Raw genomic sequence first — 21,735 nt, 5'->3', positions numbered from 1 at the left:
TTTTGTTTTTGGAATATGTTTATTTCTAATTTAAAATTGAGATTTTTAATTCATATTCTAAAAATGGCATTTAGTTAAAAGTTTGCATGAAAAAAATGTTAGAAACTGTGAGCAGAGGTAACAATTTAACTTTCTAATGGTAATTGATATAACATTTTTGCAAAATTGTGAAACAGGATGCAATTCTGTGTATTGGTTGGTTGGTTGGTTTGACTTTATTAACGAGATTTTTAGCCCTAGGCTAGTTCATCTCGGGACCAACGGCTTTACTTCCCTTCCGAAGGAAGTCGTCACTATAACTTTTTACGTCATAAGTGACTATGTCGGGGATGGGATTCGATCCCAGGTCCTCGGCGTGAGAGGCGAGTGTTCTAACCACTACACCAGGTCCGTCCCCGTGTGTGTATTGGATTGGCTATGGTCTAGCAAAACATGAATGTGAAATTGTCTTCTTTCGAGGCACAAATTACTAGCAAACTTCCATGATCTTTTGGCTCTTATTATAATAATTTTCAGCTGATTTCAATGGAGTTTTGACACAACACTACAACACTATTTCTTGACCTGTACTGGGAACCTCAGTCGGACGGTCGATTCCGGATATATACAGATGTTTCGTAGGGTCTGTCCAAAGGTAATTTGGACTACAGTATTTGTAATTAAATTACAAACCATTAGTATATTCCAACTCTATCAACTGATTTGGACCCATTCTGGCCAGTTTCAGTTTCTCTGAAACCGGTTCCTGAGGCATCAGTTGGGAACCATACCTTGATCAGCACAAGCCATATCATGCGGCAAATCAATCTTCAAGATTTTACAACGGGAGTATATTACAGTGCATATAATACAACGCACTCAACAGAGTGTGAGAGTTTGGTAAATAAATTCACCGAAGTTGATCTGTAATTAGATGAATTACAGATGTTTCGGTAATCCAGTAGTTTTTGGCAGCAAAACTACTGAGTTTCGGTAAATTGACGTGAATCTGTCATAATTTTTACAGAGGCGTCTGTAATTCGCCAGCATTACCGACAACGGTGAATTTAACCGATGTTTCGGTAATCGATCTGTTAATTTACCGAAATCGGTGAATTAGAAAATTGACAACACCATGTCATGCACAGAAAGAAAATTCCATGTAAATTTCAGCGTAAAATCATGCACATAAAGGGATTGCCAGATTTGTCGCAAATTTACATGACACATCGTGTAAAATTACATCCACATCACGTAAATTTATGCGAATTGTCGCGTAATCGGTTAGAGTCCATGCTAGGATACACAATGTATAGCGGAAACTTACATGATTTTATTGTAGTTTGTAATCGTAGCTCGGTAATCGGTTCGTTTACCGAACCGATTACCAACCGTTCAGCTGTTGAGATTTCGGTAAATAAATTACCGATTTCGGTGATTTGAGCTAAGTGTGAACACATCAGTATTCAAGATTTTTCGACAGGAGTTAAATACGAAGCATACTAAATAATTTCATGCAACAAAGGGTCATTTACAAGTACTTCCGGGATATTTTGGAGCTGATTTCGGGGCCCTGAAAAATGGCATCAACCAAATGATTGAAGTCCATGCCATGCGACACAATAAACCTTAAGGTTTTTTGCCGGGAGCAGTGTTGGAAAATTTCGCATCACGAAGCAGCTCACGAGTGTATACCAACGCATAACAAACATCACAGACTCGGGATCTGGCTAGGTGTGAGTAAGCCCGCACCCGTCTGCTCGGGAGAACATGGCAAAAGAAGTAGCAACAAGCTCGCGAGCGTTTACTCGCGAGTAACCGAGCAAGGTTTGATTAATTATGGTTTTGACAGACAAATTAATTGTATAACCATCATATCGATAGTAAACTACTAGTGTGTAGTCAAAAGCCCTTGAAAACCATAAATCTCGGAGGGTAAGCAGCTTTTTTCCCAAAAGCACAATATGACTCTGAGCAGCTCCGAACACGTTCGCGAATCACTTTTTGCTTCAGTTACTCGGGAGTCGACAGATGCGAGTAAGCCAGCGCTCTGACGCTCGGGAGCGTTTGGTTTTGTTTTTGTTCCAGTTCAGATGATGCGTTCGCCACTTTCCATCACTGCCCGGGAGTATGAAATGATGTATATTGGATGATTTCTTGCAACATAGAGCAACTATAAGTAGTTCCGAAATATCCTAGCTACGATTCCGGGACGTCCGTCAATCCAATCAATGCAATCCAAATCACGCGACATATCAATCTTCAAGTTTTTGTTTCTTCATCGGGTATACAATATGTTGTATATTGATTAGAGCTAGAAGGCCACGCAAATTTGATTGTGAAAAATAGGTTACACGGAGACGGAAGTCAACTCAATTTTGGGTTGTTTCAACGCAATTCCGTAGTTGAGCCCAATAACTCAATTTTGACTAAATTTCCAAGGTCCCCACTAGGTAGTTTGGCTTTAAGTCCATTAGAAAAATATACTCAATTTTGGGTTGATTTAACGCAAAATTGAGTTTTTTCGACCCAAACATAAGAAAAGTTGCATTTACCCAAATTTGGCTTATTGGGCCAAAGTACCCCCATTATTGGGTAGATGCAGCTCTCTCTATTTTTGACAACATTCGTGTGGGAGAAAGAGAAAACCGAGATATTTTGGGTTGAAACTATAATCGATATACTTAATTTTGGGTAAAGTAAACTCAAAAATTAGGTAAAAATATTTCTCCGTGTAGGGATTCAAGGGTTGATGTAGTTCTATGATGATCATAAGTACTGTGCAAAAGGATAGGACAAGAAAAGGTCAAGGAATGATTCCTCTACCGAAATTACTTGAGCTGTACGCTGCTGAGAAGTAGAGCCGATTTCATAACGTCGGTAACGCCTGCCGTACAAATCAAATGGAGCTGTCACTTTTCTGTACGGAAAAATGTACCGCTCAATTATTCCGCAAGTAAAAGTGACACTTCGCTCATACTGGATCGGCTGTCAAAATTGCTTTGGTAAAAAAGAGAAATTTTAGTTGAGCGCTTTACGTTTCAGGTGCATACTACGCATCGCTTGGGAAATGACGTAACGTTTTAGAAGGAGGACTGAAGCGTTACGACTAGTATGAAAATTTGAAGAATGACTTACGAATAGTTTATGGAAGGAGGGGGTACAATTAACATTACGACTCACTAAGATACAGCTTAGCTGGTCGTCTTATTCTTATACCTTCTCAGTTCTGAGAGCATTCTTTGCAAATAACCATGTTTGCATTCGTACTTGAAATATTCCCAGCCCAAAAAGGTTCTTGACTGGCGGGATTTAAACCCGCGACCTTCAGCTTGGTCCTTAAAGAGTTTTAAACGAAATGATTTAGCACCAGAAATAGCTAGTGATATTCTACGGAACAGAAATGAAAACAAAATAGTTAAATACATTGTTTAAAATATCTATTTTATCGATATTCAATAAATTGCTATTCTAAAATAAACTTTATCCATTGAACCAAAAATGTTCCATCGTTTTCTTCATTCACTCTTTAATCTTAAATTCCTTGAATCTGACACATTTTATACAGCCCTACTTTCAGATCGCTAGGACCTACCTTGCTCGGTTCAATTCTAAGTACCAAACCAATAATCGAGGAAAAAATAAAATAAATACACTATTATAATCATAGAACTATTTTCTGCTGCACCAAGCCTTCTTACTCTTCTTCTCTATCCGCAATGTCGCGACTATATCTACACTGAGAAAAACGGAAACACCGTTCTGTTACATCGTTTTCAGCTGAGCCCAATCGAGCCCAACACGTGAAACGACGAAGGAAACCTGTCAACTTGCTTGCCGCCTTGGCAAAATTACACAAATCGTTTCGCATTCATTTATTTGCTGTACACTGCAGTTTTGTAATTTTTGCTAGTTTCTTATTTACACAATTCGGTTATTTAAATTTACACGGAAACAAAAAGATACCCGAGGGGAACAATGGGACCCCTGCTTTGTTTCGAGGGGTCAATGAGGACGGGGTGGTCCGTATCACACAGAATTTTTCATCGCTATTTACAATAATGTTACAAGAATTTTCGCCTAAAAAATAGGAAAGCGGGATGATTCTCTGTTTCATGCACTCAAACTTTGGGCTTGTTTTGTGATTTACGAGGGGGTAATGTTAGAAAGAGAGAGAGAGAGAGGGACGACAGCTCAAGCAGGCACAAAATGGTAGATAATTCTATCTCTTGACGACGACTATGTTTTTAACGAGTGGGTTCCCTCTCTGCTTTGTATCTTCTTACAAATGGGGTTTGATGGGGGTGAGTTATCGATTCTCTAACAGCTACATTTGGTTTTTGGTTTTGCTTATTAAAGTTACGTATCCTTGTTTTTTTATTTAGGTTAGTTTGTTGGATGGATGAGCTTCTGCGGGGGTGCTTTTAGTGAGCTGTCATGATGACAGGAGGTGGAGCTCAGTGGCGCCACTGCGGCGGTTTCAGTAATTGAAACAGAGCTCATCGAACAACAGTTGCTCTCAATAGGCCGTTGTAGGCCCGTGATGCACCAGGTGGTGGTGATGATGGCTAAAGTGGTTCAGGGGGTTCATGGAATCTGGGCCAGAAGGTGGCGTTGCCGAGTACCAATCGTTAGGGTGGTGCTGCGGATGGTGGTAGAGGAGTGGGTGGTTGTGATGTCCGACGAGCATCGAGGAGGCCGTGGCTGAAGCTTGTGGCGAAACTGAGGAGGCTGGTGTGAGCTGAAGCTGAGGGGGTCCCAGACTGCTTGGATGGTTTTGTAGGTGATGGTGGTGTGAGTGCTGGTGATGTGAATGATGATGCAGGTTGTGATGCTGGTTTTGGCTTAGATGCGAGAGGGCGCTGTTCGTTGTTGAAGAGGACGTCGTCGAGGCGCCTCCAACCGGTGACAGCAGATGATTGGTCGATGGTGATTTCGTGTTGTTGTTATTGTTGCTGCTATTGTTGTTGTTGTTGATCGATTCACTGCCAAGTTTGCTCGAATTGTGACTGTCATGTAACCGGCTGATCGACGGCGGGGTCTGCGTCCCTCCGGTTATGACACTATCCGAGCTCGATTCCTCACCGTCACTGTCGTAGTTGTGCGATGGAGACTTCTCTCCTAAACTTCCGTGGACCTGTCAGGGCGAAAAACAAGATGAATAACGATTACGACCGTGCACTCTTTTCTCGATGCTGCGAGGTTTCTATTGAGCGATGGGACTTTCAGCGGACGGTAAGAGTTGAAAATCAACTCTCTTTCCGTGAAGCGAAGCGCCCTATCGCCACTTGAAAATCTCGACAAACAATTTATTTACACTCGAGTTGAAACTCGGAAAGAAAAGAAAAAACGAATCACTGTAACGTACCTTCATGTGTTTCCTCAGCGATGATGGATGAGTGTAAGATTTATCACAACCATTAACACGACAGTTATACGGCTTATCAGATGTATGGACGTGTGAATGTTTCTTCCTATCTGATGAATTAGCAAATCGTCTATCGCAGCCCTCGTGCTCGCACTTGAACGGCTTTTCACCTGCGGAGAAAGAGAAGACAAAATCCCATGAGAAAAATTGCACGATCTGTGATCTGTGGTATGGCGATGAGGATGGGGATGATGATGCAACAAGTACGCAGCCAATCACAGCTGTCAGATTCCATTGTTTTGTCCGTCGTCATTGCTCGGCGAAGTTATCGCTTCACGTATTCTTCGTCGTCATGGTCAGTGTTGTCTCTTCGTCTCCGATCATAGTCGTAGGCAGCAAGGAGCAGATAAGGGGAGTGTTTCCCCTGTCTTATCGGTGGAAAAACGTTACGAGAAGTCTCCAGAACTAATATTATAAGTAAATGCGTCTTAAAAACAAGCTTCTGCCCTTCAAACAACATTCACGAAACAACTTTTAAGGTCGCTTGCCCTCCTCTGATGATATCCTGACTACACCCAGCCCTCAGTGCAGTATTGTTGTTCTTCATTCAAATTTTTCTGCGAAGCGCGTCATAAATCATTCCCAGCATTGAAGAGAAGAAGATCGTTTTTGCATTGGCACGCAGCTCAGGAGAAGGTCCAACGCAAAAAGGAAGGAAACCTCTTCTCCCGCATTTTTCGGATTCTTTCCGCTTTCCGCCCGTCGTTTCCTCGGAAGGTTGGTGGAAGGAAGGTCGGTATGGCTAGAATTTATGGCACCTCAACACAGCCATGGAGGGATCCTTTTTTGACTTTTTGCTTCGGTTGCCCAATGAGCTTGGATTATGATGGGCTCGATGGCCTTGTCCGCACTCGAAAACTTTCGAAATTGCAAATATTTGAGTTATGGTTTAACTGTAAAGTGTTTTTTTTACTCTTCTTTTATCTTAGGTTCAGCGTTTTTTTTTTTTTTCTTTTGGTTCTCGTTGAGTTTTTAAGCTAGAGAAATTGTTTTGCATCCCACGAAGACGATGAGGTGAAGGTCGTCTACAGCCTGGCAGGAGGTTATCGGTTATGGTGAGTAGTTTTTTGTTTTGTTTTTAGGATGATTTGCTGGGAGAAAACTAATGAAGAGGATGGATTCAGATGGTTTGAGGTAGTTTTGGGATGGGAAGACGTGAAAATTATTGGATATTGAAAATAATATATTTGTTCTAATCATTTTTTCATGTATGTAGCAAAAACATTGCTTCGGAAGTTAAACTTGATCTCATGACCATTCTTCCATATGCTTACATCAGATTATGTAAAAAGTAGTCGTTTTGTACAAGTTCTAGCGAGTTGATTAATAGGTTATTGGCCTAGAAACGAGTAAGATGTATAAGATTCAAAGAATAGCAAGAAATCCATCGAAGCAGTGAGTCCAGGGATTAATCCTAAGATAATCCATGCCAGAATCGTAAATTTAAGTAATGCAAAAAATCCTGGAGTATACCTCAATGAACAGTATTTAAATATCTTCGGATCAATTACAGGAAAAACTGATGCACCGAAGTAACCATTACGCACGATAATTCGGCATGATAACAGCATTATATGCGCATATAAGGTAGTCGTTTGATGAATGTAAGCATTATATACTAGAGTGGTTCAAAAAATCGGTTTTGCTCACAAGCCCTTTAAAGTTTATATGGGAATTACAATGAGAAAAGCAACCAAATCATTCAATCGGTCATAGAGTTTGCCCATGTGCTCTTGAAAATTAAAGCTACGTTGACACTGTGAGATACATTCATCAGCTACAACTTTTCCGAAGACAGTTTTAGAATCGGACGACACAGTAATTTTTGAATGAGTTGTAAAACTTATCCTTTAATTATTGGGCTGTTCTGCAGACATCACTGGATGTATGCAGTCAACATTTCTTTAAAGATAGATGCTTAAAGGAATATCTGATGGAATTCTTGCAGAAATCCATAAAGCAACTCCTGAAAGTATGAATTGAGAATGTTAAAAAAAACTAGAGAAAACCTTGGGTAATTTCCTCTTACATAAATTGTCTTGCAGGAATTCAACTAAAACCTGGAAAAATCTAGCAGGTATGGTTAGAGAAACTCCTGATTTAATTAAAAAAAATATATATGTGAATAAATGCTTGGAGGAATTACAAACAAAAAAATGCATTGGAAACATGATCGAATTTAAACCCAATAGAGATTTCTAAGACAAATTTCTGGAAGCATTCCTAATGTAGCATACGGTGTAATTCTTGTAGAATTTCTTGGAGTGGCTCTTGGATAAACCCTGGGAGAAATTAGAACAAAAAACCTGGAGGAATCCTCAAACAATCCTTGACGGACCTTTCTTGGATAAGAACCAGAGCAAATATCTGAAGGAATTTGAGGAGAAATCCCTCGTGAAATAAGTAGAGCAATTTCTTAATAAATCTTTTAACTTTTTAGAGAAATTCCTGGAGTAACCTTCTTTTTTAAACTTTAGAAGTAAATTCGTTGAGGAATTTATGTTGACCCCGGAAAAATCCAGTGGGAACATTCTGAGAAATTTTTGAAGAAGTAAATAGAGAAATATAATGAGAAATCTTTAGGAATGCTTGAAAATTTCCAAAATAAATTCATGGGAAACTTGGGAGAATCTACAGGATATATTCTCAGATGACTTGCAGGTGAATTTTTAAGATATGAAATGTGATTTTTAGGGAAGTCACCAAATTTTGAAGCTTTTGGCTACATTCTCTTCAAAATTAAATTTAGGTAAAGTTTATGGCATATCCAAATTGTGTGATATCAAAATAATTCTTGATTAAAGGTAGTTCTTTCCAAAATTTTCCATAATTTACTAAAAAGTCATTTTTGTTTGACCATAACTTCATGAATTTCCAACGAATCCAAATGTGTTTACATGACTTTGTAGCAAAATAGCCCAACAACATAAATTTTTAACGAAAAACACCATTTTTTCCAGTTAACTGTTGTCTGAGCTGAAACTGGCGTTTCCCATACATCAAACCTTTTCCATAAATTAATGAATTTTATGACAAACAAATTTTGTTAAGTTCATTAAAAAAATGCGAACTTTACAACTCGTAGTTATAACAAAATGCCTAAAAAACTTAAGTTTAATAGTAAAAATGGGATTTCCAAGAAAAAAAAACTTAAAAAATCCGAAAAAAGTTGTTTATTTTTTGTATAAAAATATATTTTTTGTTGAATAACTGAATCAAAACAGTTTTCAATTACTGTCTCGTATACACAATTTAAAAACTCAAAAATTTGCAGCTAAATCATGTTAATGCTAAGGAATCGGTTAAGTATTCGGGGACAAATGATCAAACAAACATGTTTATTGTTAAATAGGAAAAAATGGAGAAAACGGCTTTTAGCTAAGACTAGTGTTAATTTGAGAAAAAACATCATGTTTGAAATGTTCAATAAAATTTGTATACATGTAATTTTCAAGAGAATTATGCTAATATCATCAATATTGGTTAGAAAATAACTAAGTTGTGAGAACTTCACCAAAGTTCATTTCTTATGACATGAAAATTCACCTGCAAGCTCTATCTCTAAATTTCATTGCTCCAATTTTGAAGTATCTGCTTATGTGATTTGAATTCAGATGAGCACATGAATACTTGGTTTTGGGAGATTAGGAAAAATTTACCGCACCCAAATACTGCAGCAATTTCTTTAAAGCCATCCTGGAAGAAATTTTTATAACTTTGTAGAAAAACTTCTTGATTTTATATTTTTGAAACTCCAGGAGATAAGAATACCTTGAGTATTTCTGATTAATCCCAGGAAGAATATTCTGTGGTATACTTGCAAAAGTCAAAGGAGATATTTAAGGTGAAATCCTTTGAAAATTTCCAAAATAAATCCATTAAAAACTTAGAGGAATCCTCTGGAGAGATTTCTGAAGGGTTGAATTCTTGAAGATCTCATTATAAAAATTTTGGTTAAAATTATGATTCCTGGTTAAATCATTGGAGAAATTATTGGAATTTTTAAGATTCTTGAAAAATCCTTGAAGGATTGCAAAAGTTAGAAGCATTTATTTAAACTAAAACCTCCTGCAAAACGTCAAACAGAAAATGAAAAAAAAAACCTATATGAAATTCCTTGGGAAAATCCTTGAAAGAATCCCTTGAAAAATTCAGAAATACAAGGAAAATGCAGCAGAATCTACTGGCAGTTTTTTTTCAAGGATTCTTATGTTGAATCCTTGAAACATTCCTGAGTACAATTTTTAGAAGAATCTCTAAAAATACTATGGAGATGTTTTACAATGGTTTTGCTTAAGAACAATACTCTACAGTTTTTGTTCACAGTATGGCCCATTATAATACGGTGAAATCACAAAATGTACATATAATGATGAACGCACTATATACGATTCAACTTTGAAATCGGTATATCTCAAAATCCAGATAATAAGATATTTTTTTAGATTATTATTATTATTTTCCAGATAAAATCCAGATGGTACCTATTTAATTCGGAATTTGACCGCTAGGTGGCACTAGATCTTTGACACTTATTTACCAGATATCCCAGGATGAATGAAATATGGCGTCCCCGGTAAAGTGGTTCAGAAACGCAAGGGCTATCAGTGTAATTTCTGGAAGAATTCCTGATGGCATAATACCTTAAGAATTTCTTGCTCAAACCCTGGCAGAAGTTTCTGAAAAAAATCTGGAGAAATCCTGTAACAATGCTAGACGAATATTTTCAGGATCGGTACTAGACCAAATATCTGGTGGAATTTGAGGAGAACCCCCTAGAGGAGTTCTTGAAACAATCTCTAGATGGATACTTAAGAAATTTCTTAAAATTAATCCTTGATCAAATTATTTGATTTCTCTAGAGAAATTCCTGGAAGAATCTTTTTTTTACTCCACGAGGGAATCCTTTGAGAAATTCAACTTGACCCCGGAAAATTTAGCAGGAAAATTTAGCAGGAAAATTCGGAGAAACCCTTGCAAAGTCAAAGGAAATACTTCAGGAGAAATCTTTGTAGCAATTCCTCGAAAATTGCCAAAATAAATCCATGGAAAACTTACAACTATCTGCTGGAGAGATTCCTGGAGGAATCCTGGGTTGAAACCTTGAAGGACTTCTTAGAGAAATTCCTATTAGAATTTTGGTGCCCAGTTAAATCATAAGAATAATTCATAAAACAATTTCTTGAGAAACTCATGGTATTTTTTTTTTAATTCTTGGAAAATCCTTGAAGGATTGCATAAGTAGAAGTTGCAGAAATTCAAGAAGAAACTGAAAATGGACATGGACCCCAATAGGTCCATTCGGAAATATTTCTGAAAGATTCTTATTTCTCATCCTTGAAGGATTCCTCAGATAAACTTTTGGAACAATCTCTAAAAATGTCAAGGCAGTTCTTCGTAGAGGATTTTTACAGTAGTTTTGGAATAATCCTTGGAAAGATTCCATAAGGAATTTCATGGAAGACTTTATTAAGGATTCTGCAAGAAAAAATTTTATACTGATGTAAACAAAAAGATTATAGTGGCGAAATCCAAGGGAAATTTTGAGGTATTATTCAAATGGAAAATGTTTCTTAATGTATTTGTATGTAATGTATTGATTGCAATAGCTCAGAGTAATTGCTAAAGAAAATATTCTAGGCAATCCTGGAGAAATCTCCAGAGAAATCTATTGGTATATTTGTAGAGAAATGACCGATGGAGTCATTTTTTTATAATAGAGTCCTAAAACTTCTAATGAAATCTTGTTTTTATTTAACAAGACGAAAGAGCATGTTCTTGCAACCACTTTAGCATTTTTCCTGTTCAAGTAACGGTGATATCACATTAAAAATTCAATTTTAAAAATATCTTCAAATTTGAACCTTGATACTTTAGATCATATGACATTCACTGAGTCGCTCATCTTTTTAACACTAGAGTTTTTCCTAGTTCACATTTCGGAAGGGACATGAAAAACAAAATACACCCAACATTTGAGTTTAAACCAAGGTGTGTGACAAAATCACAGAAATCTGAAAAAAATGTTATTTTTTGGCCGTAAACCAATGAAAAGTATTCAAAAATTGAGTAAACATGTGTTTTTGGCCTAAACTTAATCGTTTGATACTAAAATTAGGACAGGGCTTTAGGACCCTATTCTCACAACAATCTTTGGAAAAATCCTGAACCATTGAAACCATTGGAACCATTGGTTCAATCTCTAATCCCCAATCATTTCGAAATAAGAGTTAGAATTCCCTTAGAAGTATTCGTAGAAAGATTACTGAAGGAGTACTGGGTTCAAGTTTTCAACTGCAAAAGAACCTCAGAAAGGGTTATTGAAAGATTACTGGAGGGATGCCTGGAAAAATTCCTGGGTGATCCCTGGCACCTGTTTTCAATGATTACCTCGTCAAATACTAAGAGATCTCTTTCTCTCAAGCACTCGACACTGAAGAAGTCTGTAAGTCGCAGACGAAATAGGCCTATCTGTCAAGATAAGCAACACATATTAGAGTTTAAAGGTATTTTTTCGCCTTACTAGTGATTTTAGTATTTTATTTTTTGCAAAAAGTGAAGTGTTAAAGTTCAATTTGTTTCTTTTTTTGCTAAGAGATATTTATGGAATGATCCTTCGAAAAAATGCCTTAAGGAAGCCTTAGGAGATTCATAGAGGAACTCTTGTAGATATTCCAACATAAATTCCTGGAGAAGTTATGGGAGGAATCCTCGAATAAATTCAAGGAATCATGTGCGGATAGACCTTTGTAAGGGTTCTTGCCGGATGATTGGAGGAATCACTAAAGAAATTACTTGTTGATTCCTAACGATTTATCTTAAAGAATACCTTGCCAAATACTAAGCAATATTCCTGGGAGAATGTCTGAAGCAACCAACGGACGATATTTATCAGGAATTCCTCAAAACATTTTTAAGAGAGAGCAAAAAAATGTAATGTTTGAGTTTTAGTTCAATTGCTAACGTAGATTCTGAATATTAAAAACCTAATAAATTCCCCTAAATAACTCGATACATATAATGACAGTTTATCCGCTACCAAAATTTACCAAATAGCGATTTATAATTGATTGTGAATTTTATTGGAAAACCATAATTGCGTTATATAGTTATATATTAAACGTAGATTCAGAATGAGATAGTAACTGTGCGCCTTCATTGACATTTCCAATTCATATAATGACAGCCTGTTCTATTGCAAAACTGCCAAGGGACCGTCCATAAATTACGTAGCATTTTTTTGACAAATTTAGCCACCCCCTCCTCCATAGTAGCCTACTTTCTCATACATAATGTATGGTTCGTAGCAAAGTCGTTGACTCTTCCCTCCTCCCTTAAATGCTACGTCATATATGGACGGTTCCTAAGGGGCGATTCAACAGAGATTTACATAATTATAACTCGTTTTCAAAATAGTTTGCGGGAAAACAATAAATTGAAAATTCGAATACTAGTTATATTTTTAACGTAGATTCGGAATGAGTAAGTATTTGGGTACATCTAAGAAACCCATTTGATCCAAAACGCACATGAGACACTTAGGACATCATCCAACCCATAAAAGTGCTCTACATTCATGAGGGGACTCCGCCAGCGAAAGCCACTGTCATTGACACGCCGTTGGCAGTTGTGTGTCCCCTCTAACGCCCTATTCGCCAAGGCCTTCTTTGTTGGGAAAGACAGCTACCGGTAGCAGAGCAGGCGGTGACATCGCCAACGACGACGACGACAACATCGACCGTCGTCAGGCTTTAATAAAACGTTTTTGCGGATGATATATAATCATAATGTTTAGATTTCAATTCAGGGGATGACGGCCACAGTTTGCCCGCCGGGACAAACGCAGAAAATAAAGTGATCATTTGAGAGCGGTTTATTGAGTGTAAAATCCGCTTTTAGCATATCGGGCGAGGCGTAAGGCGTAGGAAGTCAAAAGGGGGCCCATCGACCCGGTTCCGAACAGAAACAGTCAAAACGCAGAATAAGCGGATAATGCCTTCATCCTTTCGCCCATCGTTGTCGTCGTCGTCGTCGGAGGCCAATAAAAAGGATCAATTGAAATGTGCGTGTACTAGGGTGTCCCAGAAGAGAATCAATGTACCAATTTTAATACCAAACGCTTAAGTTAAGGTCAGAAACACATGTTTACACAATTTTTTGATTTTTTTCGTTTGTTTAAGTTCAAACACCTTTTTTTTAGTTCTGATAGTTTTGGGTGTACTTTGTTTCCGTGTCCCTCTCGAAACGTCAAATAGGAACAACCCCAGTGTTAAATAGAAAAATCTCTGTGGCGTTTTTGTCGACTAAGTGAACGTCAAACATGATCAGAAGCGTCAACATTCAAATTTGGACTCATTGCCTAAATTAAAGTTCAAATATGATAAAGCTGTTATTTGAGTTGGTAAATTTGCCAAAATAGTAGCAATATCATGGTCTATCATGTTATTGAATAAACACAAGATTTCATCAACAATGTTTGGACCTCATTTTCATATGGTAATTTCTCCTAAACCTCTAAATGATTTTTAAGAATGTTTATGTTCTACAAAAATACTATAAATAAGCATTTATATCAATCCAGATTTGAACACCTTGATTTTCAGGTCATTGATTTTCTTCCGGAACACCCTAACCTACACACAAGGATTCGCCTGCGTCCTCGAAGAAGAGAGCCAATACGGCATTTGACGGAACGAACTTGTCAAGAGTCATTTGAACGTAATTTATTACCTTAATCGTCTCTATAACTGATGAGGCTCTCATATTCGATTGATCCCAGCAAGCCGGCGGAGGGGGAAACGAAATTTACGATCGCACTCGATCGTCGCAAGGAAGAAGGACCCTTCCAGGGCAGGGCAGAATCCCGCGAGTGAGCATTTACGACGAAGGGGAATAATTTATTTTGGGAAAAAAGCGAATCTTGCCTTTCGTTACCGCCGTAAAAGTGGACCAAAGCGCGCAGCAAGTGGACCCAGGAGAAAACCAAATTGGGCAAACATATTAAATCGATCATTTATTATAGCGGATGGGTTTCGGTTTTGGTTCGGTCACTGGTCGGGGTTTTTTTTTGTCTCTTCTGGTGTCACGATCCAAGCAGGCGAAGAAAAAGGTTGATTTTTATTTTGATTTTGGCTTTTGTTACGGATCTCCTCGAGTCTTGGGACCTTCTCTTCCCATGGGACAATTTTTCAAACAATTCTCGAAAGAAAAAAATTAACGGGGAAAAGGAATCGAACCCAAGGTGTATCCCTTTTTTCCAGTTTTTGGACGAATGAAGATGGTTCGGCACACTCGACCCTTTCTAGGAATATGGCTTCGGTTATTACCATATTTTATGTCCCTGGAGGTACTCGTGGGTGGAATTCTTTCTGTTTGGGAGGACGTAAATTTAACGCCTACAAAACGTAGCGATGCGTATGCTGGCAGAGTTGGATTTAATTATCGACCAAAATGTGTGTTATTATAGTTTCTAATGATCGTGTAGCACGAAATAGAAAGATTTTAATTTATTTTTTGTAATCTTTTCGAGAGAATGAAAACTGGGTGATTTTACTATTTTATGAGTAGTCATATCCTTCATGTCTTCAATATTGCCGACTTATTCTCAAGATGTTACCGATTATTGGATTCGTATCGAGTGATTTGATTTACTTTATTATTCACTTTGAATTCAAAAGCAATTACGCTACCTGTTTTCCCACGTTTTACTGATCCAAATTACTAAATTCAAGAATGCTCTTATTTAGTGCACCATTTAAATTTTTCCCAGACAAATGTGTTATGTTGATCTATTTAGAAACTAAACGTAGTTCCTTGCAGATTATGAAGCAAGGTGCGATTTATTCGGTCTACTAAATCTTGCAACTTTCAAATCTATCGCAATGTCAACAGAAATTATGAAAAATCTTAAGAGAACCCAGTTGGCTATTGCATCAATTCAATCATCAATCATAATCAAGAAACTTGAACAATGTGAAAGAAAAATAAGATTGCAGTAGCTAATTGGAGTCGAAATTTTTCGAAACTTAAACAGTAAGATACAGTACATGATTAATGGCTTTTGAAGTCATTGAAATATTTTGTCAAAACTTCGATGGAATAACATTAGCGTTTTTAAACTACAATTTTGAATTTGAACTATGTAGCATTCATGGAAGAGGAGAGTTTTTGGTGATATTAAGACTAAATTTGTACGAGAAGACAGAAATTAACGAAAGAAACAGAGTTTGGGCAGGCTGGTGGTTATGATTCTACAAGGATCGAGAAGCGAATCTTCCAAGCCAACCAAAGATTCAAACTTAAATTCGAAAATCGACCTCATTAAACGGATTCACCGAGAGTCCAATAGCTCATATTTCGATAATAAATTGACAAATCTTGTTGAAAATATTAATAGAGATCTCGGTAAACGTTTACCGAAAATAATTACCAATATACGGTACCTTAAAATACAGAATTCCCAGCAGTAGGGGTTTCGGCGGTTCATTTTGCTGTCGGTAAAATAATTAAAGTGTGTTGATCAGTGATGGAAAGTGGTGAATATGTCTGCTGAGCCGGAACAAAAACAAAACAAAACGCTCGCGAGCAACAGAGTGCTGATTCACTCGCATCTGTCGTGCTCGCTAATAAACGGAGCTGAAGTCAGCTGAATAAAGTCAATTGCACTGTTGCTTTTTCAATGGTTTTTTACTGCAAACTGGTAGTTTTCTGTCGATTTGTTGAATACACAACTGATTTATCTGTCAAAACCCTAATTAATCACACCTTTTTCAATTACTCGCGAGTAAATGTTCACGAACTTTTTGCTCTTTCTTTTGGTATGTTCTCCCGAGCAGGCAGGTGCGAACTTACTCACATCAAGCCTATTCGAGAGTCTGTCTGTGTTTGTTTTGCATAGGTTAACACTCGTGAGCTGCTTCGTGATGCGAACATTTCTACCACTGGTTATGATGCATTGGAATTCAGACAGAACTTGAATGAATAATTCAGAAGTCGGATAAGAATGAATAGTATGGTCAAGGAAACTTAGCTACATCGTTTCTTCGAAGCATAAACAATACAGCAATTTTTGAACGAGCAGAATCAGTTGAAGTCAATAAGGGCATTACGTTTCAACTAGAACAAAGCCTGCTTCTCAGCTATTCTTAGAGTTCCTTCACAGTAGTTGACTAAGAATTTTGTTACAATCTGTGATGAGGCATAGCCTAAATGATGAGGCACAACTTGGGGGCAACAATTTGTAGGTTTGTAGCCTTGTTTGTAGCTGAGTTCAACACGTATCGTAATAGAAATCATGAAGAAATCCCATTTGAGAGAAGCAAAAGATATCTGATCAAAAGTTTTCTTGGAACTTCAAATCATTATAGATATGTTGCATGATTGAAACGGTTCCAATCAACAGGTTATGGGCCCGTAAGTGTACTCAACTTCATGTATTGACCTGGAGATGCATAGTCGCCTAGCACAGTACAGGAGTAGTAGTAGTAGGTAGAAATGATTCACCGCATAGAAGAGATAACACGGTATACACATGGTTCGAAGAGAGAAATGGCTTGGTAATAAGAAGAGATGGTTTCAAGTCTAAGAAGAGAGCCTAACAAGAAGTATAGTGCCAAGTAGCAGATATGGAATGAATGCAGACTGAATCGAAGCGAAGATACTGCTATTTTAATTTTTTTGGGCAACAGAGAATGGAAAGCCTGATTGAAGAATCATAGTTTGAACCCTTGTTCAAGCAGAACCCCAATCATAATCAATGTTATGGTACAAACTCGCTAACTATTCAGTTGAGCTGGATCAAAGAAGCAAAACAAGAAAAATACAGCAGAAAAGACACTGAAATCCATTTGTGATTCGGTTGAGATGTGGGAAAAATCAAACTGAGGGCTTGTCATTTGAACAGTGATGCTCAGCTAGTAAATTGTACGATTCTGGATTCTGTGATAAGTTCGAAGAAGCACATCGGGCGACAATTGTCATTATCGAAGCCTCAAGATTTCCTAACATTATTTTTACAGAAAAGTCAGAAAGCATGGCTAAGCACCCTATATTTAATCATTAGAGTTGAACTTGAACTAGTAGATTCCTAATCAGAGAAAAAATGAAGCAGTATTTGTCCAACAGACACAATTCGGATGATCTGAATCTCAATCAGAGTTAAATTTCTGTAAGAACAACTACTTTCGGATGGCTTTCTCAGTCTGGAAGTCGAAAAACGATGTTTTTTACATTCCCGACGTTTCGGCCGATGGGTTTTGGCTTTTTTCAAGGGGTGTAAGGTCTATCGTCTCCCGTTATAGATAGACGACAATCTAAATTTAGTACCAATATCTAAAAATGTTTAATAATTAAATTAAATTAATCACTTTAAAAACACTTCTAAACTATCTCTGACTACAAATATACAATATAGTATTGCATACGCTATGTTTTGGGAAAATTTCAGTTGCCAATTCATAATTCATAGCGAGTTTTAACACTTATGCTTAAAAAACTGGATGCTTTACAAACATATTTTGTCTTTGGCAATGTGTGTCCAAGTTTTGTCTATCCTGATTTTAAAAGAAAATGTTTAAAGGTACAAACAAATAGAGGGAAAGATTTAGATGTGGAATCTTTAGATTATAGAGAACGATCTCCTATTAAATTGAGTCTCTTCTACAAATGAATCGTAGTTTTCGTAGTTTGTCGTCTATCTAGAACGGGAGACGATGAACCTTACACCCCTTGAAAAAAGCCAAAACCCATCGGCCGAAACGTCGGGAATGTTAAAAACATCGTTTTTCGACTTCCAGACTGAGAAAGCCATCCGAAAGTAGTATTCTAGTTCCAGTCGAAATTGCCATTACCATTTCTGTAAGAACGACAATCAAATTAAGAACTTATGGAATTTCGACGTTAAGATTTAGAGAAAAAGAAATTTAAATTTCATAACATTTCCAAGGGCTGAAAATCTCCCTAATAAAGATAAATGATAATAATTTCATAATAACAGAATTGCAATCAAAACGTAGATCTGAATCTCCATAAGATTTAAGATTCTATAGCTGTACCACCATCTGTAGCAATATGCTACAGTCCAAGTGGAAGATCAGTAGAGTTACAGTGGAAGAGATGCATGGTTAGAGAAGTACAACTTGACCCATGAAATAAAATTTGAACATGTTGTGTCCCAATTTGACATAGAACTTTGATGAAATCTTAAATTTTAAATCAGGCATTACAGAATTCGTTTTGAATTGATTTCGAAGCACGATCAAAGCAAGCGAATAAAAACGTGGCAATGTTTCGCAAGTTGTAACAAGCCTGATAAATAGCAGCAGCGAAGGAGAGCCCAAAAGAGAGCGTGATGATAAAACACATTTCTCTCGCTCATTTGTCATTGGAAGTAGGCGTTTCATTTTACTGACATGATAAACAGTCCTCGAACATACGATAGCAATACTGTCCCCCAGGTTGAAGCTTGTGTAGATGGGTTCATACACTATCAACGCCCTCGAAATAATCAGAGCTGTAGCAAAATATGATAAACAGACTTTAATAATGTGTAGCGGATCATGATCGTTACAGAGAACAATAAGTTAGAGATACTATCAATTTTATCAGAATTAAACCCCTACCGCTACTACTAGGGAGTCGGATACTGTTCTTGACACTTTTTAACTCTTTCGGAGCTTTAAAAGCCTCTGAATCATATTTGGCCACTATATGCGTTGTACTGAAATGCCATTGCAATATTTCAGACAATTCAACCTAGAAAAACCTTAATGTTAATATCGATAAGGATTTCAATGCGTTGCATAACTGAAATTTCAAGTTAAGGCAATAGTTTATCACTTTGGGAATTCTCAAAATACACCATTAAACGCTGTAATTCTAGTGTCAAACATCTCATTTGTACCACGGAAATCGCTAAACCGCTCAAATTCAACCGTCTCATCATCAAACCGTTCCATTCACCGCAGTACGAGTGCCATCAAATCCGCGATAAACATCGATCCGGTTTCACTGCTGGAAACCCGTCGGTCATTTGTAATAATTAAACCACACTCATTAATTAGAGACTCTTATCTATCGATTCCCATCGCTGGAAATCGTCTCACCGAATCCAACCAACAACGGCTCGTCTTCTCGGCCACCGTCCCCCACACTCAGAAGAGGATCTATAATTCTTCCCGACCCGGAGTCTATGATGCGACTCTGACCCTCTATCGGGCGCCAAGTGAAAGCGCGATAAAATGTCTGTTGACGCCACACTTCTCATCACCAGACGACGACCAGGACGACGAAGGCGAAGTGCCAGGAAACAAAATGCCCGATTAAAAGAAGATGAATCTCGTCAAATTAAGATCAAGATTATGCGTGCATGCGCGCGCTCGGTCCCCAAAACGCGATAGGTATTAAGAGACAATAATTCCGAAAATGTTCAATTCCTCCAACAACGATCGGGAACCGGAGATTCGGAACCGTTCCGAACGTGGCGTCTAATATTCAAATGAGTGTGAATCGACGTTAAAACGGGCTCACCACTGCCGTTTTTTGTTCTGGGGGGAGAGCGAGCAAATCAGACAAAGACAAAAGACGACGATGAAGCAGCGATTAATTATTTCATCTTTTACTCACTCGTCTGGGCTCGGTTCGCTCTCGGGCCCGGGAAAAGAATCGCGACGACTCATCCAAGCAGCCCGAGAACGTGGCGACGACGAATGCTCGAATCATGGGTAACTTGACCCGGCGCTCCACCCAGAATCGATTGACATAAATAATTTGACTTTATGTTCGGTGGTGTTTTTCGAGACCGGAGCGAGCAACCCGTGAGAGAGCGAGCGAAAGGGAGAATGATTTAATTAAAATTATTCAAATTTATCGATCATTGCCTGGTACGATGGGTGCGTACGTCTGCCGTTCGTCGGCGACGGCTATTTATTTCAATAAGAAAGATCAATATGTCATCCGGGTAATCCTTTTTCGCCCCCTTCCCGAGCAGCGGCTCGGACGACCTTCATCGGATTTCTGGGCGACGTACAAACGGATTTTGCCTCATTCGCGCGCCCGGTCTGAACGACTCTGCTAGCTGGCGAGAGGGTGCCGAAGAGAAATGCCGAGGAACGCGTGCACAAAAAACTGATTCACGCCAACCCCGAGTGGTGATTTTACTGGCTTGAATGATCACAGGCAAACAGACGTTACACTTTGAACGATTTCCTTCAAAAGTCATCGCCTACTCCACGCAATCATCATCTAGTGGCCATGTTACACGAAATACGATTACAGTTATCTCTCTCTCTCTTCCTCTCTTACCCGATATTTCGTAAGTAAGAAAACCATAGTGAAAGTTAATTTTCATGGCCAACTCAATTGTCCCTTGAATCGCAGTTGCACTGGTTTTGCGTTCTGTAACTCGATACCTGCAGGAGGCGCCAGTGTTAAACGTCAAACACGAAATATAACGCTGTGCGCGCCTCTAGTAGTGACGTTTGGAACATACGAAATATGAAATCGTTTAAATCGTGTTCGATGGGAATTTTTTTAGTGTTACGTCTGTACATCTGTGTTTTAACTATAAAACTGGTACGGAATGCGAGAGCTCGCAAGGATAAGGACATGATACGGACAAGGGATGACGACGACAGTAACAACAACAATATCCAAAGGGATTCTGATGGCAACGTCGAAGAGAAGATGAGAAAAAAAGCGACGACGACGACGACGAGCGAATATTCACAAAAAGTGGGGATCATTTATTTTCCCTCCTCACTCGAATAAATTGTTGTTTGTGGGTGAAGGAAAATCTGGTTTTGAATACATAATAAACGGTTTCCACAGGCCGACCGACGTCGTCGTCTTCGTCATCGTTCACGAGTGGAATGAGATGCATTGCGAGCAGAATTGTCCGATGTGAACGATTTGCATGAGTTGTTCGAAACTGTGGTTACATCGGATTGGAACGCTTTGAGGGTTAGTACTGTTTCTGTATTTTGAGCTGAATAGAATAATAATTCGAGATTACATAAATATCCTATCATAGTTATGAGATTACAAATTTCATACTGATTGGATTTTCTTGGTCCCTGACAATCGTTTCTGGGCCCACAACTAGTTGATGAGAAACCACCAAAAACTCTACCAATAATTGCAGATTGCTTTATTTGGGCACAATTATAGGGTCCTTAAACTTTTAATAAAATCTTAATCACAAAAAAATAAAATATTATTTATAAAAAATCAAATTCCTCCTGAAATCAATCATACTATTTTTTAAAGGTAATATTTTTTTTGATTTTTTATTGTTAATATTTGATACAATGTAATTCAAGGATTGATCATCA

General features: G+C 37.9%; 1 protein-coding gene across 1 annotated transcript in view; it reads right to left on the bottom strand.

Annotated features, from left to right (window-relative positions):
* Positions 1-3,402: 3,402 nt before the first annotated feature.
* Positions 3,403-21,735, bottom strand: part of LOC5570074 (pair-rule protein odd-paired) — an 85,265-nt gene continuing 66,932 nt past the window's right edge. The window contains exons 2-3 of the mRNA XM_001653010.2: positions 5,348-5,517; positions 3,403-5,116 (exon numbers count right to left, since the gene is read on the bottom strand). Of these exons, the coding sequence (XP_001653060.2) occupies positions 4,499-5,116; positions 5,348-5,517 (788 nt within the window). The 3' untranslated portion in view covers positions 3,403-4,498. The remainder of the gene's footprint in view (positions 5,117-5,347; positions 5,518-21,735) is intronic.

Source organism: Aedes aegypti, chromosome 3 (genome assembly GCF_002204515.2).
Source record: "Aedes aegypti strain LVP_AGWG chromosome 3, AaegL5.0 Primary Assembly, whole genome shotgun sequence".
Classification (NCBI taxonomy): domain Eukaryota; kingdom Metazoa; phylum Arthropoda; class Insecta; order Diptera; family Culicidae; genus Aedes; species Aedes aegypti.
This window is presented reverse-complemented; position numbering and strand designations above follow the sequence as displayed.